This window comes from Cervus canadensis, chromosome 1 (genome assembly GCF_019320065.1).
Source record: "Cervus canadensis isolate Bull #8, Minnesota chromosome 1, ASM1932006v1, whole genome shotgun sequence".
NCBI classification, from domain to species: Eukaryota; Metazoa; Chordata; class Mammalia; order Artiodactyla; family Cervidae; genus Cervus; species Cervus canadensis.
The window spans coordinates 13,688,611-13,708,746 of NC_057386.1; the positions used below are offsets into that span (position 1 = coordinate 13,688,611).

Sequence of the window (20,136 nt, forward strand, 5' to 3'; positions counted from 1 at the left end):
AAAACTAGGACACCTGGGCTGCTCACTGTGTCTCACCTTGGACTTGCTCTCTAATTGTAGGCAAGGGACTTGAACTTTCTAACTTGAGTTTCCTAATTGGTAGGAAGAGTGTAGTAATATTTTCTCTCCCTACTCCACAAAGTTACAACTCTCTTGTGAGAATCAAATGAGGCATGTCTAAAGTATATATGAAGATGCTTTGAAAGTTACAAAATAATATGAATATAAATAAGGTGATTTAAACTCAGAATTTTGTGGAGACCTTAGTTAGTCATTTCAGTGCTCTTATTTCTAACTGGGAGATTTAGATCCAGGTAAGTTGTGTTACACATTGACGGATTCCTTGGCTGTCCATGTGCAGAACTCGGACTGGAACTCTGGACTGTTAATTCATGTTTTTTTCCACTAATCATCAGTCTTTTAAAATAAATATTGTTCTTTTAGCTTATCTGTATTTATCTTGGTACTATTCCATAGACATTGAAATACATAGTTTCATTATTTTAAAGGATCTTTTCAACATAAAAACAGTATACTTACAGATTGATGCTTTTTGTATACTCTTTACATGTTAGGTGTTTTTTTCTGTAGGGTGGCAATCAAGGTTTGACAGTAGTCATTCAAGGACAAGGTCAGACTACTGGGCAGTTGCAGTTGATACCTCAAGGGGTGACTATACTTCCGGGCCCAGGACAGCAGCTGATGCAGGCTGCGATGCCAAACGGTACCGTCCAGCGGTTCCTCTTCACCCCGCTGGCAACCACAGCCGCCGCCGCCAGCAGCACCACCACCACCGTCTCCACTACAGCAGCAGGTAGAACCTGGGATCGTCAGAGGTGCTGCTCGTTGGTGTCACGAGTTGCTGGGTGACAGAGGAGGCAGGAGGACTGGGGCACACCTTGGGAGGATGTGCCCCAAGCCGACGAGCGTCCACAGCTGACTGGTCAGCCTCACAAGAGCTCGACCAGGTCTCTTGCTCAGACAGACTCCCTGTCACCACCCCTCCACCCCTTTAAGAATTAAGGAAGGAAAGCAGGGGATGGTGCACAATAGTAAAGTACCATGGTGATTGTGCCCCTTACTCTGTACCACACCTGTAGGTGCTGATTGAATCACGGACTTGCTCGCAGGGCAGATGGGTCTGTCCAGCTCATAAGCTAGGGCTGAGAGCTCCAAAACCTGAGAGCTTCCCCCTGCAAGCTGCTGTCGTTCAGGGACCCCATGCCATAGGAGAGGGATGTGGGTTGCTTAGCCTGGGCCACAAGACCAGACTGATGTCCAGACTGCGCTTTACTTTTGGAAGCCAGCCCTCTGGAGACTTAGCAAAATGTGTGGTGGGCAGCCGTGAACATGGCCAGGGTTCCTCGATTTAGGCGAGTCCCGACCAAAGTGTTTCTAGATGGAGCATTTCCCAAGCTTCAGTCCTCCGTCCTGAAATGCAGAATTTTCACCTTTAGAAAATCCCCTTCAAAAAATAAAGAAAATCCCCTTCAAATTCTTCTTAAACCACAGTCTTACGTTCTAGAGTCATAAATATTTGCTCTTGCTTTTTCACAGGTACAAGTGAACAAAGACAGAGTAAATTATCGTCCCCGACACAGGTGCAGCCAGCCAAAAGCCTGCCTCCAGCTCCGTCGAGCGTGAGTCCTCCAGAAGCCCAGCCTCAGCCTGCGCAGCCCGCTCAGCCTCCAGCTCAGCCTTCAGCCCAGCCCCAGCCCCAAACCCAGCCCCCAGCCCCAGCTCAGCCTGAAACTCAGACTCAGCCTGAAGTTCAGACCCAAACAACTGTGGCCTCCCATGTCCCTCCTGAAGCACAGCCCACCCAAGCACAGTCCTCCAAACCCCAGGTTGCAGGACAGTGTCCGCCTCAGAGTAATGTCCAAGGACAGTCTCCTGCTCGCGTCCAGAGCCCACCACAGATTCGAGTACGTCCATCGACGCCATCCCAAGTGTCTCCCGGACAGCAGGCCCAGGGTCAGACTACAGCCTCCCAACCGATTCCAATCCAGCCACATACATCTCTTCCGACACCTTCCCAGGGCCAGCCACAGTCACAACCCCAGGTACAGTCTTCAACTCAAACTCTTTCACCAGGACAAGCGTTAAGTCAAGTTACTGTTCCGTCCCCGCCCCGCCCTCCGCTCCAAGCACCGCAGCCTCCGCCCCAGGTCCTGGCTGTGCCGCAGCTGCCGCCACAAGTCCAGGTTCTCTCCCAGATCCAGTCACAGGTTGTGGCTCAGATACAGGCTCAGCAAGGGGGTGTGCCCCAGCAGATCAAGCTCCAGCTGCCCGTTCAGATTCAGCAGAGCAGCCCTGTGCAGACTCACCACATTCAGAATGTGGTTGCAGTGCAGGCAGCCAGTGTGCAAGAGCAGTTGCAGAGGGTTCAGCAACTCAGGGATCAGCAGCAAAAGAAGAAGCAGCAACAGATAGAAATTAAGCGGGAACACACCCTCCAAGCTTCTAATCAAAGTGAAATCATTCAGAAACAGGTAAAGTTATTAAGTAAAAGCAGCATGTTCAGTAGCTTGAATGATTGTGCTGTGCATTAGACGTAGTGTTTGGTTGTGTTAGCTTTCCGTAAACGAGACACAGAAGTCATTGTCGCTTCAAGTTAGAAGCAGCACTGCATTGACCAAAACGTACACGTGATTTCTGGTTTGGAACTCTGTTATGTATAAACAGCCAGGACTTACCGATGAAAACTACCCGTATTTTGGGAGAACCAAGATGGAAAGAATGGACATAGGAAGTTTAAGTATCTTTGAAACTTGAAGGTTTGACTAAGTTTTGAAGCCACTTGAGGCACCGTGGCAATTTGTTTGAAGGTATTTGTAATTGTCCTTCCTTAGTTTGTGTGTGGAGAAGGAAATGGCAACCCACTCCAGTGTTCTTGCCTGGAGAATCCCAGGGACGGGGGAGCCTGGTGGGCTGCCGTCTATGGGGTCGCACAGAGTTGGACACGACTGAAGAGACTTAGTAGCAGCAGCAGTTTGTATGTAGACTAAGCAAATCTTACAGACACATTAAACTCATTTGTATTTCCAAGTCATAGCTTTGTTTTAAAAAAAGAAGTTTTAAGTACCATTACTCCATAAGCAGAAATAAAAAGCAACCTTGTACAGTAGCCTCGTAGTGAAGTAAGGCAATTTAGATGAATTAGAGTTATTCTACTTGAAATAGTTTCATGTATAATAAATAATATCCTACACTACTGGAGAAAGCTTTCTTTGCATCTGCAGCTTGCAGTACTCCGCACTTAGCAGGAGTTTGTGTGGATCTCAAGTGTTCCCATGTCTTGAGAACCCAGTTCCTGGGTCTCCGATTTTCAGTCCGTGAAGCTCACTCACCTTCCCTGAGCTTTATCCTCCTTAAAACTCTCTTTCCAGCCACGCAGGGCTATTGTAATGATTAAACTAGGTCATGTATATGAATATATATATAAAAAAAGGAAGCACTTTTTTTTTCTATTAAAATATATTTGACATGTGGCATTGTATAAATTTAAGGTGTATGACTTATTTGACACATTTGTATCTTATGATTGCCATCATGGCAATAATTAACTCCTCTGTCATGTCACATAATTTTATTTCTTTTTGGTGATTGGAATAATTTAAGATCTAGTCTCTTAGCAACTTTGATGATTGTAATACTGTTGTTAGAAGCACTCATTAAGCAGCAGAGGGATTTTGAAGATGTATGTAATAGTGTTATAAAACTAATGTCATCTGTGGTATTTTAAAATGCATTATTTTCCAGCTTTCAGTACTATATGGTCCATGAACTAAGAATTATTATAATGTCTCTCTTTGCCCTTACTTCTGTATAAGGTGGGGATGGGCTGGAATGGGGTGATCTTAAATGCCTGGGAAGGAGAACATAACATTCAAAATGTGATCAATGGAGGATGATAGCTGGGTTAAAATTACAACTGTATTAATTCTTTACTCTGAGACAGCTTAGTGAATTCCTTGTATCTCAGTATCTCGTTTATAAAAACGTCCCTGCCACTCAGCATTGTCACAATGAAAGAACGAGGTAATGTCGAGTGCTCCCCTCGGTGCAGTGCTCAGTCCGCGGTAAGCACCGGGGCGTACTGTAGCTCTGATTTTATTTGTACTACGATATAAAATTCTTAGTTTCTTTGGGAAACACATACACACGTTCAGATTTCTACTGTTGTTACCCCTGTGCTAACTTGTAGTCATTATAAAATACGCATTTTTGGATTTTATTCTGTCCTGAAGGTGGTGATGAAGCATAATGCTGTAATAGAACATTTAAAACAGAAAAAGACCATGACTCCAGCTGAAAGAGAAGAGAATCAAAGGTAGGGAGAAATGTTTATAACCCATTACACAGGCTCTCGCTGTACATCAGTCTCTTCTCTTAAAGTGTGCACATGAACGAACACACACACACACACGCACGGGAGTTCTGAGTTTGTGTTTTATCCTGATTGGAGTTTATTAAATCAGAACACTCAGTACTAATAGATGCTTGTGACTGGTTTGAAGCACTCTTTGAAGCTCTCCAGTTCCAGAAAGTTTGTATCAACTATAGAGACATAGAAAAATTATGTCTTAAGCCTTTCGGAATAAAATGCCCAGCATTACATAGGTTGTGTATTTCTCTCTAGAATGATTGTCTGTAACCAGGTGATGAAGTATATTTTGGATAAGATAGATAAAGAAGAAAAACAGGCAGCAAAAAAACGGAAGCGAGAAGAGAGTGTGGAACAGAAACGTAGCAAACAGAATGCCAGCAAGCTCTCTGCACTGCTCTTCAAGCACAAAGAGCAACTCAAAGCTGAAATACTGAAAAAGAGAGCACTGCTAGACAAAGATCTACAAATTGAAGTGCAGGTAAGAAAGTATTTTCTACCCTCCTGGGTCCAGTGTTCAGCATCGGATTTTACTCTTTTTTTTCCCCTTTGAAATTGTGATTAAACTTAAAATCTGAGTTTGTTTTCTAGAATTTACATTTTTGTTCCTAGAATAAGTAGTAAGCAGTGGAACATATGTCTTTTAAAATAAGATCGATGTTTATGTATACATGTATATTGTAATCTCTAAACTAGCCACTTGGAGAGGTTTAGACTTTTGATTAAAACATTTGAGGATCCTCTTGGCTGTAGTTCTTATTGTCTGCAACATAGTCTTGCCAAAAGTTGCCAAGTTTCATGAGAAGAGTAGACAGAGAAACTGAAATAATGTTAAAGGAAATATTAAGTGGAAATAAGGCCAGATTTCTTCTTGTAACTGATCCTGCAGGCATGGCTAATCCTCTGTATACTTGGAGAATTTGTTGAAAAATGAAAGAAGACATTACTCATATATATTTAAACAGTTTTTAAAAAAAGAAGTAGGCTATCTAAAGCATCTCTAAAAATGTCTTGTACATTTTGAAAGTAAAAAACATTGAACACTGGTCATCCTACTAATGAGCATTGCATGTAACTCTGAGACATTAGAGATCTTTGCACTGAAGTCCGAAATGGGCGGTAATTCCCAGAATCACCATCATTACTCAGCATCTCTGGAAATTCTAGCTAACATGTTAAGCAAAAAAAAAACCCAAAAAAAGCAAAACAGAAGATAAAATTTGTTATTGTGTATGGTATGATTATACTGAAACCCCAAAGAAAAATTACTAAACTTTAAGAGCGAGTTCAATAAGGTAGTCACTACTAGATGAATATTGAGGTGTCACAACCATTGTCAAAGGAAACAAAAATAAAAGAGCCAATAATCTGTGGTGATCCCCCCTCAAAGATTATCATTGTAAAATAACTTTAGGATATATCTTACATATATTATTTTTAATATATGTATTTACATAAAACACATTTTAGTCAGAATCACACTGTAAACAGCATGTACTGAACATTTTTCTGCATTCCCCATACGATGCTGCCATTTAAAGATGCTGTTATTACTGCAGATACTCTAGTACAGTTACGGTGTTGCTTCTGACCGTGTATTGCTTGTCTAATGAGGGAGAAAAATTGTACTTAAAATATTCAGCATTATTTTAACTAATAGAATTTATTGCTAGGATGATTGCCATTGAAGAACAACTTTCAAATTGATGTGTACTAGTATATTTTAAAGATTATTTTTAGTTATAAAGCTGTTCTTATCGTCAAGATATGCAGTTGGTCCTTTATATCTACCTGTTCTTATGTCATTTATGATTGCCTTCTTTGAACAAAATAGACTTCATTTTTAAGAACAGTTTTAAATTTACATAAAAACTATGCAGAAAGCAGAGACTTCTCATATATTAATGCTGTCATAGGAATATTCTTGAAGGGGTGGTCAAAGTGTGTACCCTTTATACTGTCTTGACAATCTTAATTTTCCTAAACTCCATCTCTTTATGTTATAAACACATCATGTTATTTAGGAAAATGAAACTCTTTAATCATCATTTCTAAGAAGTTGTAGCACTTAGTACCACAGGTGTGCCTATAAAATATTTCACATGGGAAAAAGTGAAGATTGTAATTTATGCAAAATTTCATTTGAGAAGATAGCTCTCCTTCAAGTCTTAAATTATAGACATAGAAGCACAGTAAATAAGGCACATCTGTCTCATATCCTGCTGGTCAGGCCACGTCTGGAGGGTCACATCCCGTTCATGTCCAGTATGTCCAGTCTCACTCTAAGGGACAGAAGGAGACCAGCTGAAAGAAAGCAGCCAGCGAGCGTGGACACTTGAAACCGCGTCCTGAGCGACGACTGCAGTGACCAGGGCAGGACCCTGGCGTGTCAGAGGGGCCGTTCTTTTTATACACGTGCTCATCTTTCTGTCAAACCTCCTTTGAAGAGAACTCCTTTCTAGTTGCTGTATAATAATCATTTTCTGTTTCCAGCTGTCTTTTGGGTTTAAGGTAAAGTAAGAGCCCTCTTGTATGGAGTTAGCAAGACTCCCTCGCCTTAGACTGAACTAGGGGACTCCTTGGACAAGAGAGGGAAAGTAAGGTCCTCTGGCCAGGACGTTATGTAAATGGGTTGACAGTCTGGTATTTTCTTTAATTGACAACAGGAAGAGCTCAAGAGGGACCTGAAAATTAAGAAGGAAAAAGACATGGTGCAGGCCGCAGCAGTAGCTGCCACCTGCCCCGCGGCCCCACCTGCACCTCCGGCCCCTCCGCCTTCGCCTCCGCCTCCGCCTCCCCCCCAGCACCCGGGCCCCCTGGCCACGGCCACGCCCACGCTGCCCGTGGCTTCCCAGAAAAGGAAGCGGGAAGAGGAGAGAGACTCCAACTCCAAGTCCAAGAAGAAGAAAATGATCTCTACTACCTCAAAGGAAACTAAGAAGGACACAAAGCTTTATTGTATCTGTAAAACGCCTTACGATGAATCTAAGTGAGTAGATCTTTCTGAGCTCTAGTTTATTCTCTTAAAAGTGTAGCTAAGTTTCCAGTTTTGAAGAAAATGAGGCTATCAGTGGCAGTGTAAATGAAAATAGTTAAACATAAGGGTAATGATATTTCATCTGTGGTCTTGCATCTGAAATTCTTAACCTTAACACTAGAATAAAAATTCGTTGTTTTTTTTTTTTCCACGTGTTCATGATTCATGTTTGTCCTTCATCATATTCTTTTCTGTCAAAAATAAGCTTTCTGTTGCTCCTTTGCTGTCTCCTTTTCTCTCTGGATCAATTCCAGATCAATCAGTAATGCTCTCTGAAGAAAGAGGTGTGTTACTGTCACCACCCAAAGTTGACATCATCCTTTCTGGAATCTTCAGAACCCCGTGATTACATCCAACCCTAGAGACAATCTAGACTCAACTGGTGGAAAGGGCTTTGAGTTGGAGTGGTCTGGGATTTTTATCATTTAATTTCAAGTAATTCTATCTTTTTGCATTAGAATACTGTAATATTTTTGTCCAAGTTCCCACTTTCTTACTGGGGACAGAAGTCAGAAAAATACAAAAAGGAGTTCTTTCATTCCTTAAGTACGACACTCAAAAATTTGATAAGCATGGCAACTGGAAGCTGTTTTTGATAGTTGTGACTTGTATTTGGTTATATATACAAGATTTTAGAGACATTAATCCATAAATGTAGTTATACTTTTTTTTCTATCATTTTTATCACTCAACTAGGTATTTAGCTTCCATTTTCAACATACAGATGCAGGCCAACTTTTTAAAACCAAAATTGACAGCAGTATTAATTTTACCGTGCCCAAAAGTTTGATTATGCTAAAAAGTGTGATCATTTAGAATTAGGAATGCTTAATGTCTACTGTAAGTAGATGCCTAATCCATTTATAAAATAAAATTGTCTCTTTAATGATATTTAAGTTGTAACAGTGGAACTACTTTAGTGATGCTGTTTAAATTATAATCTGTTTGAAAGTGCTAAATCAAAACTTTTTGTTGGTAGATTTAGCTGTGTGTTGAATTAAACGCAGATCAGTATAGGCATCTTCACTTTTCATTCTTACTTGTTGAGAAATTAGATGTAATATAAAAAGTAGAACCCTATTAACTGGTTTTCCCCATGGTTCAATACACATGTGCCTTCCTTTAGGCAAATTATACTAAATGATTTATAGAACAAAACAACATGATTTACTTTCTTTACAAAAATCTCTGCTTATGGATTTTCCTTAAATAACAAGACACTTTGGCCTATTTAAAATATTCAGATCATAGAAATTCATTTCACACACAACTTTTAAATTGTATAAAATACAGCACACATGTACATATGTTCATTGTATTAAGATTATTATTTTGTGGATATTTCATATTCTTTACTTTTTTTCATTATTAACATTTCAGTATACCAGGTTCATTCGTTCCCTGTTCTAGTTGGGAAGTTTTTTAAGGAGTATTCTGTGATTTCTTATACCAAACTAGGCTGGTTTGGGAATCTAGTGAGAAAGACTAAAACCTGAAATTCAAGTCCTGAGCTTACTTCCAGAACACACAGTACACAACCTGGTGAAGGCAGCATACAAAAACACCCCAGGGCCTCCACCTGAGGCAGTGAAAATCACGTGAGGGTTGTAATTCACACAAAAAAAGCTGGTAATACGATACACCACACAACTGTCTTTTACTCCTTGATGTTCAAAAGCAGGTTAGTTGGAAGCTTGAGGACTGTTTCGATTCCTCTAGGTGAATCTGCCAAGAAACACATTGGGTAGATCCAGTGGTATCAGCAAGGCCAGTCTCATTCCCTGCAGTTCACGCTCATCCTTGCCGTGACTCTGACCAGGCATTCCTCCAGAGCACCCGTCAGCACTGAAGATACACTGTGTGTTTGTCCTAGAGATAGTCTTCACTATGCTATCTGGGATCTTACACAAGAAAGGCCTTGAGGTTGATTAACTGTGGTTACCCACAGTGACACATTCATATGGCCCCATCTTGTAGACCCTCTTGTTTTTAGATTAACTTGGTTTTAGATTAACAGTCCTTAATCACTCTCCACACAGTGTATCCCTGGTTTGTAACTGAAGTAGTTTCTCACCAGCTAGTTAACCTGGCCGCTGTCCACATTGTCACACACATTCTGCTAACTGAAAAGCTGGCCCATGTCATGATCTATTGCAGTTAAATTCCAACATATATTTAGAAAACTTGGTAGAATTCCTACATGTACCTTTTTTAATTTTCTTCTTCATGTCACATTTTGACCATTTTATCTTCTGCCCCTGGCTGACCTCCTGCATGTTCCTTGTAGTGTAACTTCTACTTGGTGTTTGCGCTTTGCTTTGTTTTCAAATTTAAATCGTGAGATACATTTTCAAACCTATCTAAGAAATAGCCCTGACTTTGAAATGGCTTCTGTGGCATAGGTTTGACAGATGTAAGTCTTTGATTCTTTGGCTTTGGTTTTTGTGCCTGTGACAGTTTTACACACATTCATTAAGAGGGAGACATTACCATCAGTGTGTTGTTTATTTTTTTCAAATCCCAGTGTGTTTTTTTTAAAGACCCGCATTTCACTCAACAGCATATTTGTTGAAATGGATGTGAGCGACTTTTATGTTTCCACACTTGATACAGCGTCAAATGCTGCAGTTTGTCAGGGTTAGAATGGCTGGATTCAGGATGTTTAGCTGACTCATTGCAGAAAGTTACCCTGTAAGAAAGTGAATCAGGACAGGGAAGACAGATTTACGTACCATGCAGCTCAAAATGACAACTACATTGTCATTTTCATTGTGAATGCTTTTAGGTTCTATATTGGCTGTGATCTTTGTACTAACTGGTATCATGGAGAATGTGTTGGCATCACAGAAAAGGAGGCTAAGAAAATGGATGTGTACATCTGTAATGATTGTAAACGGGCACAAGAGGGCAACAGTGAGGAATTGTACTGTATCTGCAGAACACCTTATGATGAGTCACAGTGAGTTCTGATAAGAGCATCATATTTAATAATTTAGGAAGCCAAATTGCTCTGACTGGTTACTTATTTTATTTTAAAATAAAAAGCAAGATACTTTTCTGCATATATGATACACTTACATTACAAATTCCTTTCCAATTTTTTTTTTTTTTTCTCTTCTTCCTCTTTACCTCCCCTTCAAACTTTATGCTGCTTCATAGTGAATGTTTGAGATGCATTGGGGGAAAATGTGGTTTAATGGTAGACTTGATTCTTCAATATGTAATGCAGAAATTAATGAGATTAAAATAGCCTGACTTGTTTGGACTTTTATCAGTGTTTTGAAATGGTGCTTTACTGCAGGTTAGTAAAACACTAATTCGGGTATAAGCTCTGAGACTCTGTTATTAGCTTTTAGGATTTTGAACTCCCAGTTGGGTGGCCAGTACCAGCTTCCCATTTGATACGGTATTAGTTGAAAGATTTTTGTCTTTATTTTGTTTTGAGCTTTAAAGTCAATTAAATGTTCTGCTTTTTTTTTTTTATCATATTGGTTCTCCAATTTTGACAGTGTTCTTAAACCTTTAATGCTTGTTCTTAACATCAGAAATACTAAATTAACACATTGGAATGTCAGTCTTCAGAAGTATTAAAATAATTATAATACTAAAACTATTTTATATCCCAGGGTTAGAATATTTTCAGATGCATGTTTTCTTCTTATTTTTTTTTAAAGTAAATTATAAGTCATGTCATCCCATCTGTTTTGAACTCACATTTCCATTTCGGATCTTGCAGATTTTATATTGGCTGTGATCGGTGTCAGAATTGGTACCATGGGCGCTGCGTTGGCATCTTGCAAAGTGAGGCAGAGCTCATTGACGAGTATGTCTGTCCACAGTGCCAGTCAACAGAAGATGCCATGACAGTGCTCACGCCACTCACAGAGAAAGATTACGAGGGTCTGAAGAGGGTGCTGCGATCTTTACAGGTGAGAAGCTACTCTCTGTGCAGCATTTAAAGATGAAGTCAACCAGTATGACCTAGGAAACACTTCTGGGCTTTGACCTTTCCAATCTTCAAGGACCTCATTATTTGCCGACTCCCAGCTGAAGTGCTCCACAGAACTCAGTCCTCCACATGCCATTGTCATGAGGTTTACCAGATCCACACGTTAGCTCAGCTGTTGTTTAGCTAATGCTCCTGTTTAAAATGGCTGATTTTTTTTTTTTAGCCTACATTTTATTTTTAAAGAAAACTACCTTACTGTTAATACCATCAATTGAAAAGCAATTTGATTAAATTCTAGTGAGATACAAATGCTTATCTAAGGCTTTGAGGCAAAGCCTTCCCTCCCTTATTAAAAATAAAAAGGAGATGGGGGTGCCTTATAAGATTGGCAAGTATTAGAGATGTATTCCAGACATAGTGCTAGATCAACACTGTCTCCTGTTGTCATCATAATCAGAAACATTGAAAGAACCGAAGTAAGAACAGTAGTCTCATCATGTGGTTGCATCTTATTTAACTTCATCCCTCTGCCACATCCTTCGCCTGCAGAGGGAACCATTCCCCACCTGGAACCCCTCCCACTCCAGTTTACTAGATGTGATTGCAGTGGCAACATCACTTAAGTTGGCAGGTCATCATGTAGGGACCAGAGGACAGATTCCTTGACTTCTAAGCTAGTGCTCCACCATCCCCCCTCAGGGCAAGGTCCCAGGCCTCTGAGCACCATTATTACAGAGCATGTTTGTCTGAGATCATTTGTAACTGGAGCAAAAATTGTCCCAAGTATAAATAATTTCATCCATCAAGTTTAAAGCCGACTGTCCAAGTTTAAGGGCTGACTGATGCAGTAACTCAGATGGGAAGCTTAGATGAAATTTTTATTTCTACCTGACAGTAATGATGCCTTTTTTCTCATCAATATAGGCCCATAAGATGGCCTGGCCTTTCCTTGAACCAGTGGATCCTAACGACGCACCAGATTATTATGGTGTTATTAAGGAACCTATGGGTAAGTCCTTGAGTAGAACTTCAAGTTTTCTCAGAAGTCTAAGCAGCTATTTCGTTTTTCATCCATGCAACTGATACATCATGAGGCTGTGTTGAGCAGGACTGGTGGGAGTCTAAACTGGTATAGTCAGTGGTCAGATAAATGGGGAGTGCATGTTATAGTTCAAGGGTATATACCTTTGGACCCAGCTTCATCCCTTAGGGTTTATATGTGCACACATGTTGTTCATCCCAGCAGTGTTTATAATTGCAAAAGTACTGAAAATGAAATAAATGACTGTCAGGAGAGGAGTAGCCAAGTCAAAGGATGAACATAGTAATCTGTAGCTGTGTAAGGAGTGAAATCCGTGAATAGATTGAGGTCTTTTTGAACCTCTCATCTTTCCTGTCCCCTCTTCCTCATCTTTTCCTAAAGGAGAGCAAAGGTAGAAATCCAAGAAAATACGGCTTCATTGCCCATAAAATGAAAATAGTAATAAGGAACAGCTGCAAGTGACTGTATTAAGATGAACAGCTACAGGTGTTGATTATATTAAAAATAGTTTATCTGCAAAAGAAGTTATAGAAGTTAGAACATACATAAAAGCTTCCAGAACTGCCAAAAGATTCATTCTAGCTGATGAAAATATTCCAAGAGTAGCTAAGCCTTTTAGATGCATGCACTTTAAACCTTTTCCTCCCTGAATGCTCTTACATTTTGGTATGTCGTGTGTGTGTGTGTGTGAATTGAAATCATATATATTAAAAAAGGGGGGGGGAGTTTGAGATCATGTAGTAAATGTGTCTGGCATTCATCTTCCTGTCATTAATCTTCGTATACCTTCATTAATCTTCAGTAACAATTTTAATGGCTTTATATAGTCTGTAAATTGATTATTCCTTAACTTATTTAACCACAGTTCTTTTCTTGAAGAGCTAGACTGTTTTCCTATTTTTTAAATGCCAGCCAGATAAACAGCATTTTATGTCGGTATGTACATGAAGATAATACAGGTCTCCCAAATATACTGTTGAAAGAAATATGAAAGTTAACAGAGTTAGGTTTTAAGCTGTAAGCAAGTGTTGTTTTCTCAGTATATGTACATGTGTAACATATGTACATGTGTAACAGAGCTAGGTTTTAAGCTGTAAGCAAGTGTTGTTTTCTCAGTATATGTACATGTGTTTAAAGGTGCATAGAAAATGTCTGGACAAACATTGACTAATTTGAGAATAGTTTCTTCTAGGGGTATGAAGGAGCCAACAAGGTCAGGAGCTTTTATTTTCTTAAATGGAGTTATATATATGGATCATCATGTTTTATAACATATTTTGTAAACTTGTCAGTCAGTAGCTTTGTCACATCAGCTGTGGTATAGATCCAGATTGTTTTTAATTGTATGAAGTTAAGATAATTTATTTAATCACCTCCCCCAAAATAGATTTTTTTGGGGGTTATATACAATTTTTGTTACTATAAATGACACTTCTGTAAAACATCTTTGTGCATCTACACTGTTCTTGTTTGTTTTCTTAGTAAAAATTTCTAGAATCAGAATTTCTCTGTCAGAGGTTATGTATACTTTTTAGGCTTCTGATAAGTATTTCCAAATTAGGCTTCAGCAGATTGAACCATTTTCCACTGATGGCATATATCTGTACCCTTTTCTCTGCACCCCTGAAGACACTGAGCATTATGACTCTTTTGAGAAGATTTTTTCTTTGCATATATTTATTTCAAAATGATAGGCTTGAGGTGCAAACACAGATGTTATGGAAATGTAGGGAGTAAAATGTAAAATTTACCACCACTCTCATCCTCCTTTAAAGGTAGCCTGTGTTATTGGTCTGATATTATAATTTTTAATTTAATTTAGTTTCTGCTAAAATTTGGATGAAAGAAGAACTCTGTTTTTGCCTGTCTTCAGTAACTAGTTATGTTCTTATTGTTTGAACTTTTTCTCTGTGAGCTTCCTATTTATATAGTTTGCCATTTTGTTCTTGAGATATTCATACTCTTGTCAGTGTTATTTAAGGGGTATTATATTCTAAGAATATTTAAAGTTTTATGGTAATTTTTGGTCATAGATAGTTTTTAACATTTTTTAATTCAAATCTATTAATCATTATGAATTCTACTTTGAGAGTTGTATTTTCAGCCTTTTTCCCTACCCCAGATATATAAAGACTTCCCTATATATTCTCCTAGTACTTTTTTTTAAAGGAATATCAAATTAATTTGAAATCATAAAATGTCCAAACCCTACTCACATACTTTGGTACAGTCACTCAGTCAGTGATTGCCTAGAAGTTTAAAAAAGTCTGAATATGGTGCTGTCCTGGTGGACTGTGTTAGCATTCACTCTTCCTGTGCAGCTTACATAACCTGCACAAAATGGATGTGCCCAAATCTTGTTTGAAATTTTATCAGACTGGGTCCTTTTTTATAGTCGTTCCTGTTTATACTTTTTCCCCTACCTGCATACACTGGCACTATCAAAGATGTGTATGTGTGCATATTAAAATATATGTATAACATAAACTAGCCATTTTAACTGCTTTTATATGCATGGTTCAGTGATTGACTACATTCATTTTTGTCCTTAAATTTTAATCCACCTAGGATTACTTTGGCATATAGTGTGAGATAGAATTTTTCCTCAAATATAGATAGGCAGTTGCCCCAACCCAGTTTATTAATGAATTCTCCCTTTCTCTGCTTACTTGAATTGACATCTTCAACATATGTGAAATTCATATGCTGAATACAGTCAGGTCTGTTCCTGTTTTGAATTCAGTTCCATTAATGTTTGTATCATCTTGGACAGTGCCACACTTTTCATTATCACAGTTTTATGATTTTTTTAATTCTCATAGATTACATCTTCTCCCATTACTTTTATTGTTCAAATGTTTCTTAGATACTCTTGAACTTTTATTTTTTGAATGAACTTCAAAATTATTTTCTCAATTCTAAAATAATTATTGAGATTCAGTTTTGAAATTGTGTTTATCTATCAATCCTAGTCTTGTTTGTCAGAACTGCAGGCAGTATTCACATTGAAATGACCTTAAGGTTTTGAAAATCTTTTACATTTTGTGTTTTTAAGACCTTGCCACCATGGAAGAAAGAGTACAAAGAAGATATTATGAGAAGCTGACGGAATTTGTAGCAGATATGACCAAAATTTTTGATAATTGTCGTTACTACAATCCAAGTGACTCCCCTTTTTACCAGTGTGCAGAAGTTCTTGAATCATTCTTTGTACAGAAATTGAAAGGATTCAAGGCTAGCAGGTAAGCAGAGGTGTTCAGTGCTCTGAATCAATTCAACTCCTAATGAGAAGTGGCTAGATTTGTGTATGATCTGCTTAAAATTAGAGGCACTTTCTAAAATTCAAAAAACATTTATCAAATGCTTAAAGAATGTAAGATGTCTTAAATGCCACGGGGCACGTACAAAGATAGTAAGAGATCTTGCTCTCACTGAGTTTACAGAAGTATAAAAATAACTGTTCTGTAGGATAGAGTAAGGGGAAGACCATAAAGAGGGGATCTTAGCACGTCTCCTTAATTTATATTTGTGATGTCTTTGAAATCATAAATAATTTTATTTTTCTGGGTTTTTTTCCCTTGGGCAAAACTAGACTTTAATCCAATTCCACAGACTTTTTCTTCGAATCTGTGAAAGTTGCTCAGTCATGTCCGACTCTTTGCAACCCCATGGATTATACAGTCCATGGAGTTCTCCAGACCAGAATACTGGAGTGGGTAGCCGTTCCCTTCTCCAGGGGGTCTTCCCACCCCAAAGATCAAACCCAGGTCTCCCACATTGCAGGTCCTTCTTTACCAGCTGAGCCACCAGGAAAGCCCCTTTGAATCTGTAGTAGCATTTAAAAGCATTGAACAGCTTCGTATGGTGTTCAGGTCCTATGACCTCACGCCTTCTGTTTCTGACCTTCAGTGCCTGCTCCTTCCCAAGCCCGTGACTTTCTTCTTCCCAACAGAGGCCCATTTTCCTTTTCTTTGAGAGTGGCCACCAGTCTAGTCCTGGGATTCATTGTTCACTGTCTCCCATCCACCAGCCCACTAGTTTGATCCTTCCTAAGTAGTTGGAGGATCTACCTTCCCTGGGTAACTCTTGGCTGTGCTGGGGCCTGGGCACCTGTATTATCTACTGAACTCCCAAGGGACTCTGCATACCAAAGTGTAAGAATCTCTAGTCATTTTTCTCTTAGGAGAATCTTCAGGGTGTTTTGTTTCTCTCCTTCTCCTATAACAAGGTAGATTGAGACCTGTACTGTAGAGTCAGTCTATTTAAAGGGAAGGATAGGCACAACCCAGTCACCTCAACAAAAGACTCACAAACGATAGGCAAGGCAGGACAGAAAGCAAGTAGGGAGGCTCTGTGAACCACAAACCAAGAAAGTTACAGAATATCTAAAACCTTCCTGTTTCTATTGTTGCCTGTCTATTAACCCATTAGCTGGAAAACTTAAAGTGAAAGAGGACTTACTGAATATGACAGAGTCCCCAGGAAAATAATAATAAAGGGAGAAAAAGAGATAAATTCAGAGTGGTGAAAAGAATATGGTAGAAGTCAGTCAGCTGATGAGATTTCAGCAAATCACGAAATACAACAGACGGAAGGGTACTGACTGATGGAGGCAGGCAGGCCGTAGCCAGGCTCCTCTAACAGGCTCCTCAGCAGACGTGACAGCCTGCTGCCTGGTGGGACACCAGACAGCCTTCAACACGCAGAGTCTGAGATGGGATCGAAGGCGAGAGAGGAGGAAGGGAGAAGGGTTAACTGAGGATCTGCATCCAGGCTTGTCACCCTCACTGACCCCTGTGTGCAGATCTTGCAGGAGGCCTGAAGAACTGGAAGAACACTGGGCTTTTCTCCACAAAGAAACAGAATAAACCATCAGCAGAGAGAGCAGACAGAAGAGAATGGGACCCAGAGTAAAATCCCCTGATCCCTGAAGGATCGGCTCCCGTTATTCTAACACTGGGGCTCTCAACAGGGTAATTTGCTCACCCTCACCCTACAAGGGATAGTTAGCAATACCTGGAGACACTGCTGTTTGTCACACTTGGAGGTGGTAAGTGGTACTGGCATCTAATAGATAGAGGCTGGAGATGCTGCTGAACATCCCACAGGTGCATCAGACATTGCAGCCTTTACAGCAAAGAAGTGCCCAGTTCCAGAATGTCAGTGGTGTTGCGATTGAAAACTCTGATCTAAAACAAAGCCCGCCAGTCAGTAAGCTGCACGCATATGCACAGGGTTCTCCAGGCACCCATCAAGTTTGTGAACTTCCTCTTAAGTGGGAACAGTCAGGGATGGCCAGATATATAAGGAAAGCCTGCCGTGCAAAGGTGAAAGGTCAGGGTGTAACAACAAAAAAAAGATTCCTGAGAAGTCAAAGGAGAACCTTAAAAAGCAAAGCAAGCCTCTAAACCATGTCCCAAGAGAAATTTTAGAAGATAACTGCATCTATAAAATGGTAAACAGGATATTAGAAATAAAGAATAATCTGAAAAAAAGAGTAACTAGAAATTTTACAAACTTATTGCACACATTGAATCAGGACACTCTCAATGTAAAGAACAAAAAGACAAGGAGGTGAAAAAACATGAAAGAAAAACTTGTTATGGAGTATCCAGTATTCATTTAATGGAAATTTCAGAAAGAAAGAACAGAGAAGACAGAGGAAAGGAAATTATCAGATGACTACTAAGAAAAATTTCCTGAGCTGGTGAGAGGCACACAACGTTGCATCTAAGCAAAACCGTGCTGTGCCTCAGATACTGAATATAGCAGCTACATTCCCACTTGCCATGGCGCTCCCGTTCTGTGGGACAGGGAGGCGAAGCTGGGCGGGGGCTGTGGAGTGATGAGAATGGTTGGTAAACGTGTAAGCCAGCTGGACAAGTGGGAAAAGGTCCATTCCACGTATCCATAACTGGTCCATCCCACGTATCCATAACTGAAATCTCCAGATGCCAGGGATAGAAGAAGCTCTTCTGAAAGCTTCTAAAGAGGTTAAAATTCCTGTAAAGTAATAGGAATTAGACTGGTATCAGACTTTTCTCTAACAACACAGAACGCTAGAGAGTAATGGAAGAATACAATTAAAAAGTTTGAGGAAAAATGAAATCTGTGTCCAGCCACAGTCGCACGTAGAGGTGGAATAAGTATGTTTTCAGGTCATATAAGGACTCAGAAAGAGCTTCTTTCCCTTGCATCCTTTCTTAGCAAGTTATTTTAAGATATGCATTAACAAAAAAAAAGAAGCAAAAGCAGCAAATCAAAAAAACAAAAGACCTTGGATTTCAAGAAAGCTAAGAGAATGGCTCTGACCCCGAGTGACATTTGTCCAGCAGCCCCGTGCAGCTGGCATTGCGGATGGAAGCAGGAGAAGGGAGCACTCCCGGGAGGGACGTGTCTGGAGGGAAAAAATGATTCATACATTAGATAACTTAAAAATGTAAGAGGGGGGGAATGAAAGGCAATCAGAAACTCCATGAAAGGAGAAAAGTTGTATAGGTTACTAAGAATGCCCTCTTAGGGAAGGTAGGTGCTACAGAGAAAAATATTTATATAGTCACAATAATGTAAATGGCACATTGATTTTCAACTTTTATAATCAGTCTGCAGACAAAGCGTGGAAAGATTTAAATTACTGAGAAATAAAACTTGTACTCAAGAAGGGAGAAGGGAAAATGGTTACACAAGCCCAGTTCTCATTTGCCATCTCAGAATTTAAACAATACGAAGTTGATAAAGTAAGAAATACCAGTGTAAGAAATCTCCCTACCCAAGAACTGAAAGTTCCAAGGAATTCTCCTCAGGCAGCCCAGACTTCAGGGTGAAACTTACTGTAAGCCCTCTCTGCTTTGTGCTTCCTGCCTTATGTAGTTTATACTCCCAACTGAATTTCTGAAACTGCTTTTTTTTTTTTTTTTTTTAATTGAAAAGGCTTTAGTTTAGCCTTTGGTGGAAGCTGGGGGATTTGAATCCCAGCTGAGTAGGGGTGGCAGCAGCTGCTGCTGAGGTGGGCCTGCTGCAATAGTGGAGAATTGGGGGAAGAAGGGGAGACCCAAAGACGGGCCACTCAGGAGAGCTTCCCCACTGAGTACTTTCTATAGCTATTTAATTAGATTCTAGCTTATATGATTTTTATTGAAGAACACAGAAGCCAACAAGTCTTGCTTATGTTTAAGAAAAAAATGTGATATTAGGGAACTTTTGTTGAGTTTAGGGCAGAATGAAACATATATGTAGCCGTCTTTGAAATTTTATTTATTTATGGATTTCCAGTGTCTCTTTTGCCATATTTTCCTCATTTTTAATTTGCAATCTCCAGCATTATTTTCATAACTGTTATTTGTTACAATTCATCATTTTTATCATCCATGTTCTTTCTTTTCTTACAGATTGTGATATCTTTAGTCTGAATTTTTAACTGGAATCAGAACTGGATGTTGGGGTCACTCTTTCTTTTATTGTACCACGTGATTACCTAATTCAAAATTGCCCCCCCGAGTTCAGATTCGTTAATATAATTTTTTTAATGTTTTTAAAAAAAAGATGTATAGTCGTAAACAGTTTATTCTAGCAGCCATGTTGAACAATGTATTTAAGAATTGTAAACTCCTGGAAGACTGTATTTATATACACTATTGCAATACTACATACTTGATAACTGTACAGTAATTTGGTTTACTAACAAAAGTTGTTAATAAAACTGTGAAACTAGAAAGGAGACT

At 39.4% G+C, this 20,136-nt stretch overlaps 1 protein-coding gene across 14 annotated transcripts in view; it reads left to right on the forward strand.

The window, feature by feature from the left end:
* BPTF (bromodomain PHD finger transcription factor) overlaps positions 1-20,136 on the forward strand; it is a 137,733-nt gene that overhangs the window by 111,512 nt on the left and 6,085 nt on the right. For 7 of the 14 annotated variants that reach the window (XM_043464245.1, XM_043464249.1, XM_043464248.1 and 4 more), the window contains 9 exons: positions 592-814; positions 1,558-2,492; positions 4,251-4,333; positions 4,643-4,868; positions 7,054-7,376; positions 10,210-10,383; positions 11,161-11,353; positions 12,298-12,382; positions 15,471-15,657. In XM_043464245.1, the coding sequence (XP_043320180.1) occupies positions 592-814; positions 1,558-2,492; positions 4,251-4,333; positions 4,643-4,868; positions 7,054-7,376; positions 10,210-10,383; positions 11,161-11,353; positions 12,298-12,382; positions 15,471-15,657 (2,429 nt within the window). Of the gene's footprint in view, positions 1-591; positions 815-1,557; positions 2,493-4,250; positions 4,334-4,642; positions 4,869-7,053; positions 7,377-10,209; positions 10,384-11,160; positions 11,354-12,297; positions 12,383-15,470; positions 15,658-19,803; positions 20,133-20,136 lie in introns of those variants that run through there. The other 7 variants (XM_043464250.1, XM_043464255.1, XM_043464258.1 and 4 more) reach the window with 4 other exon arrangements.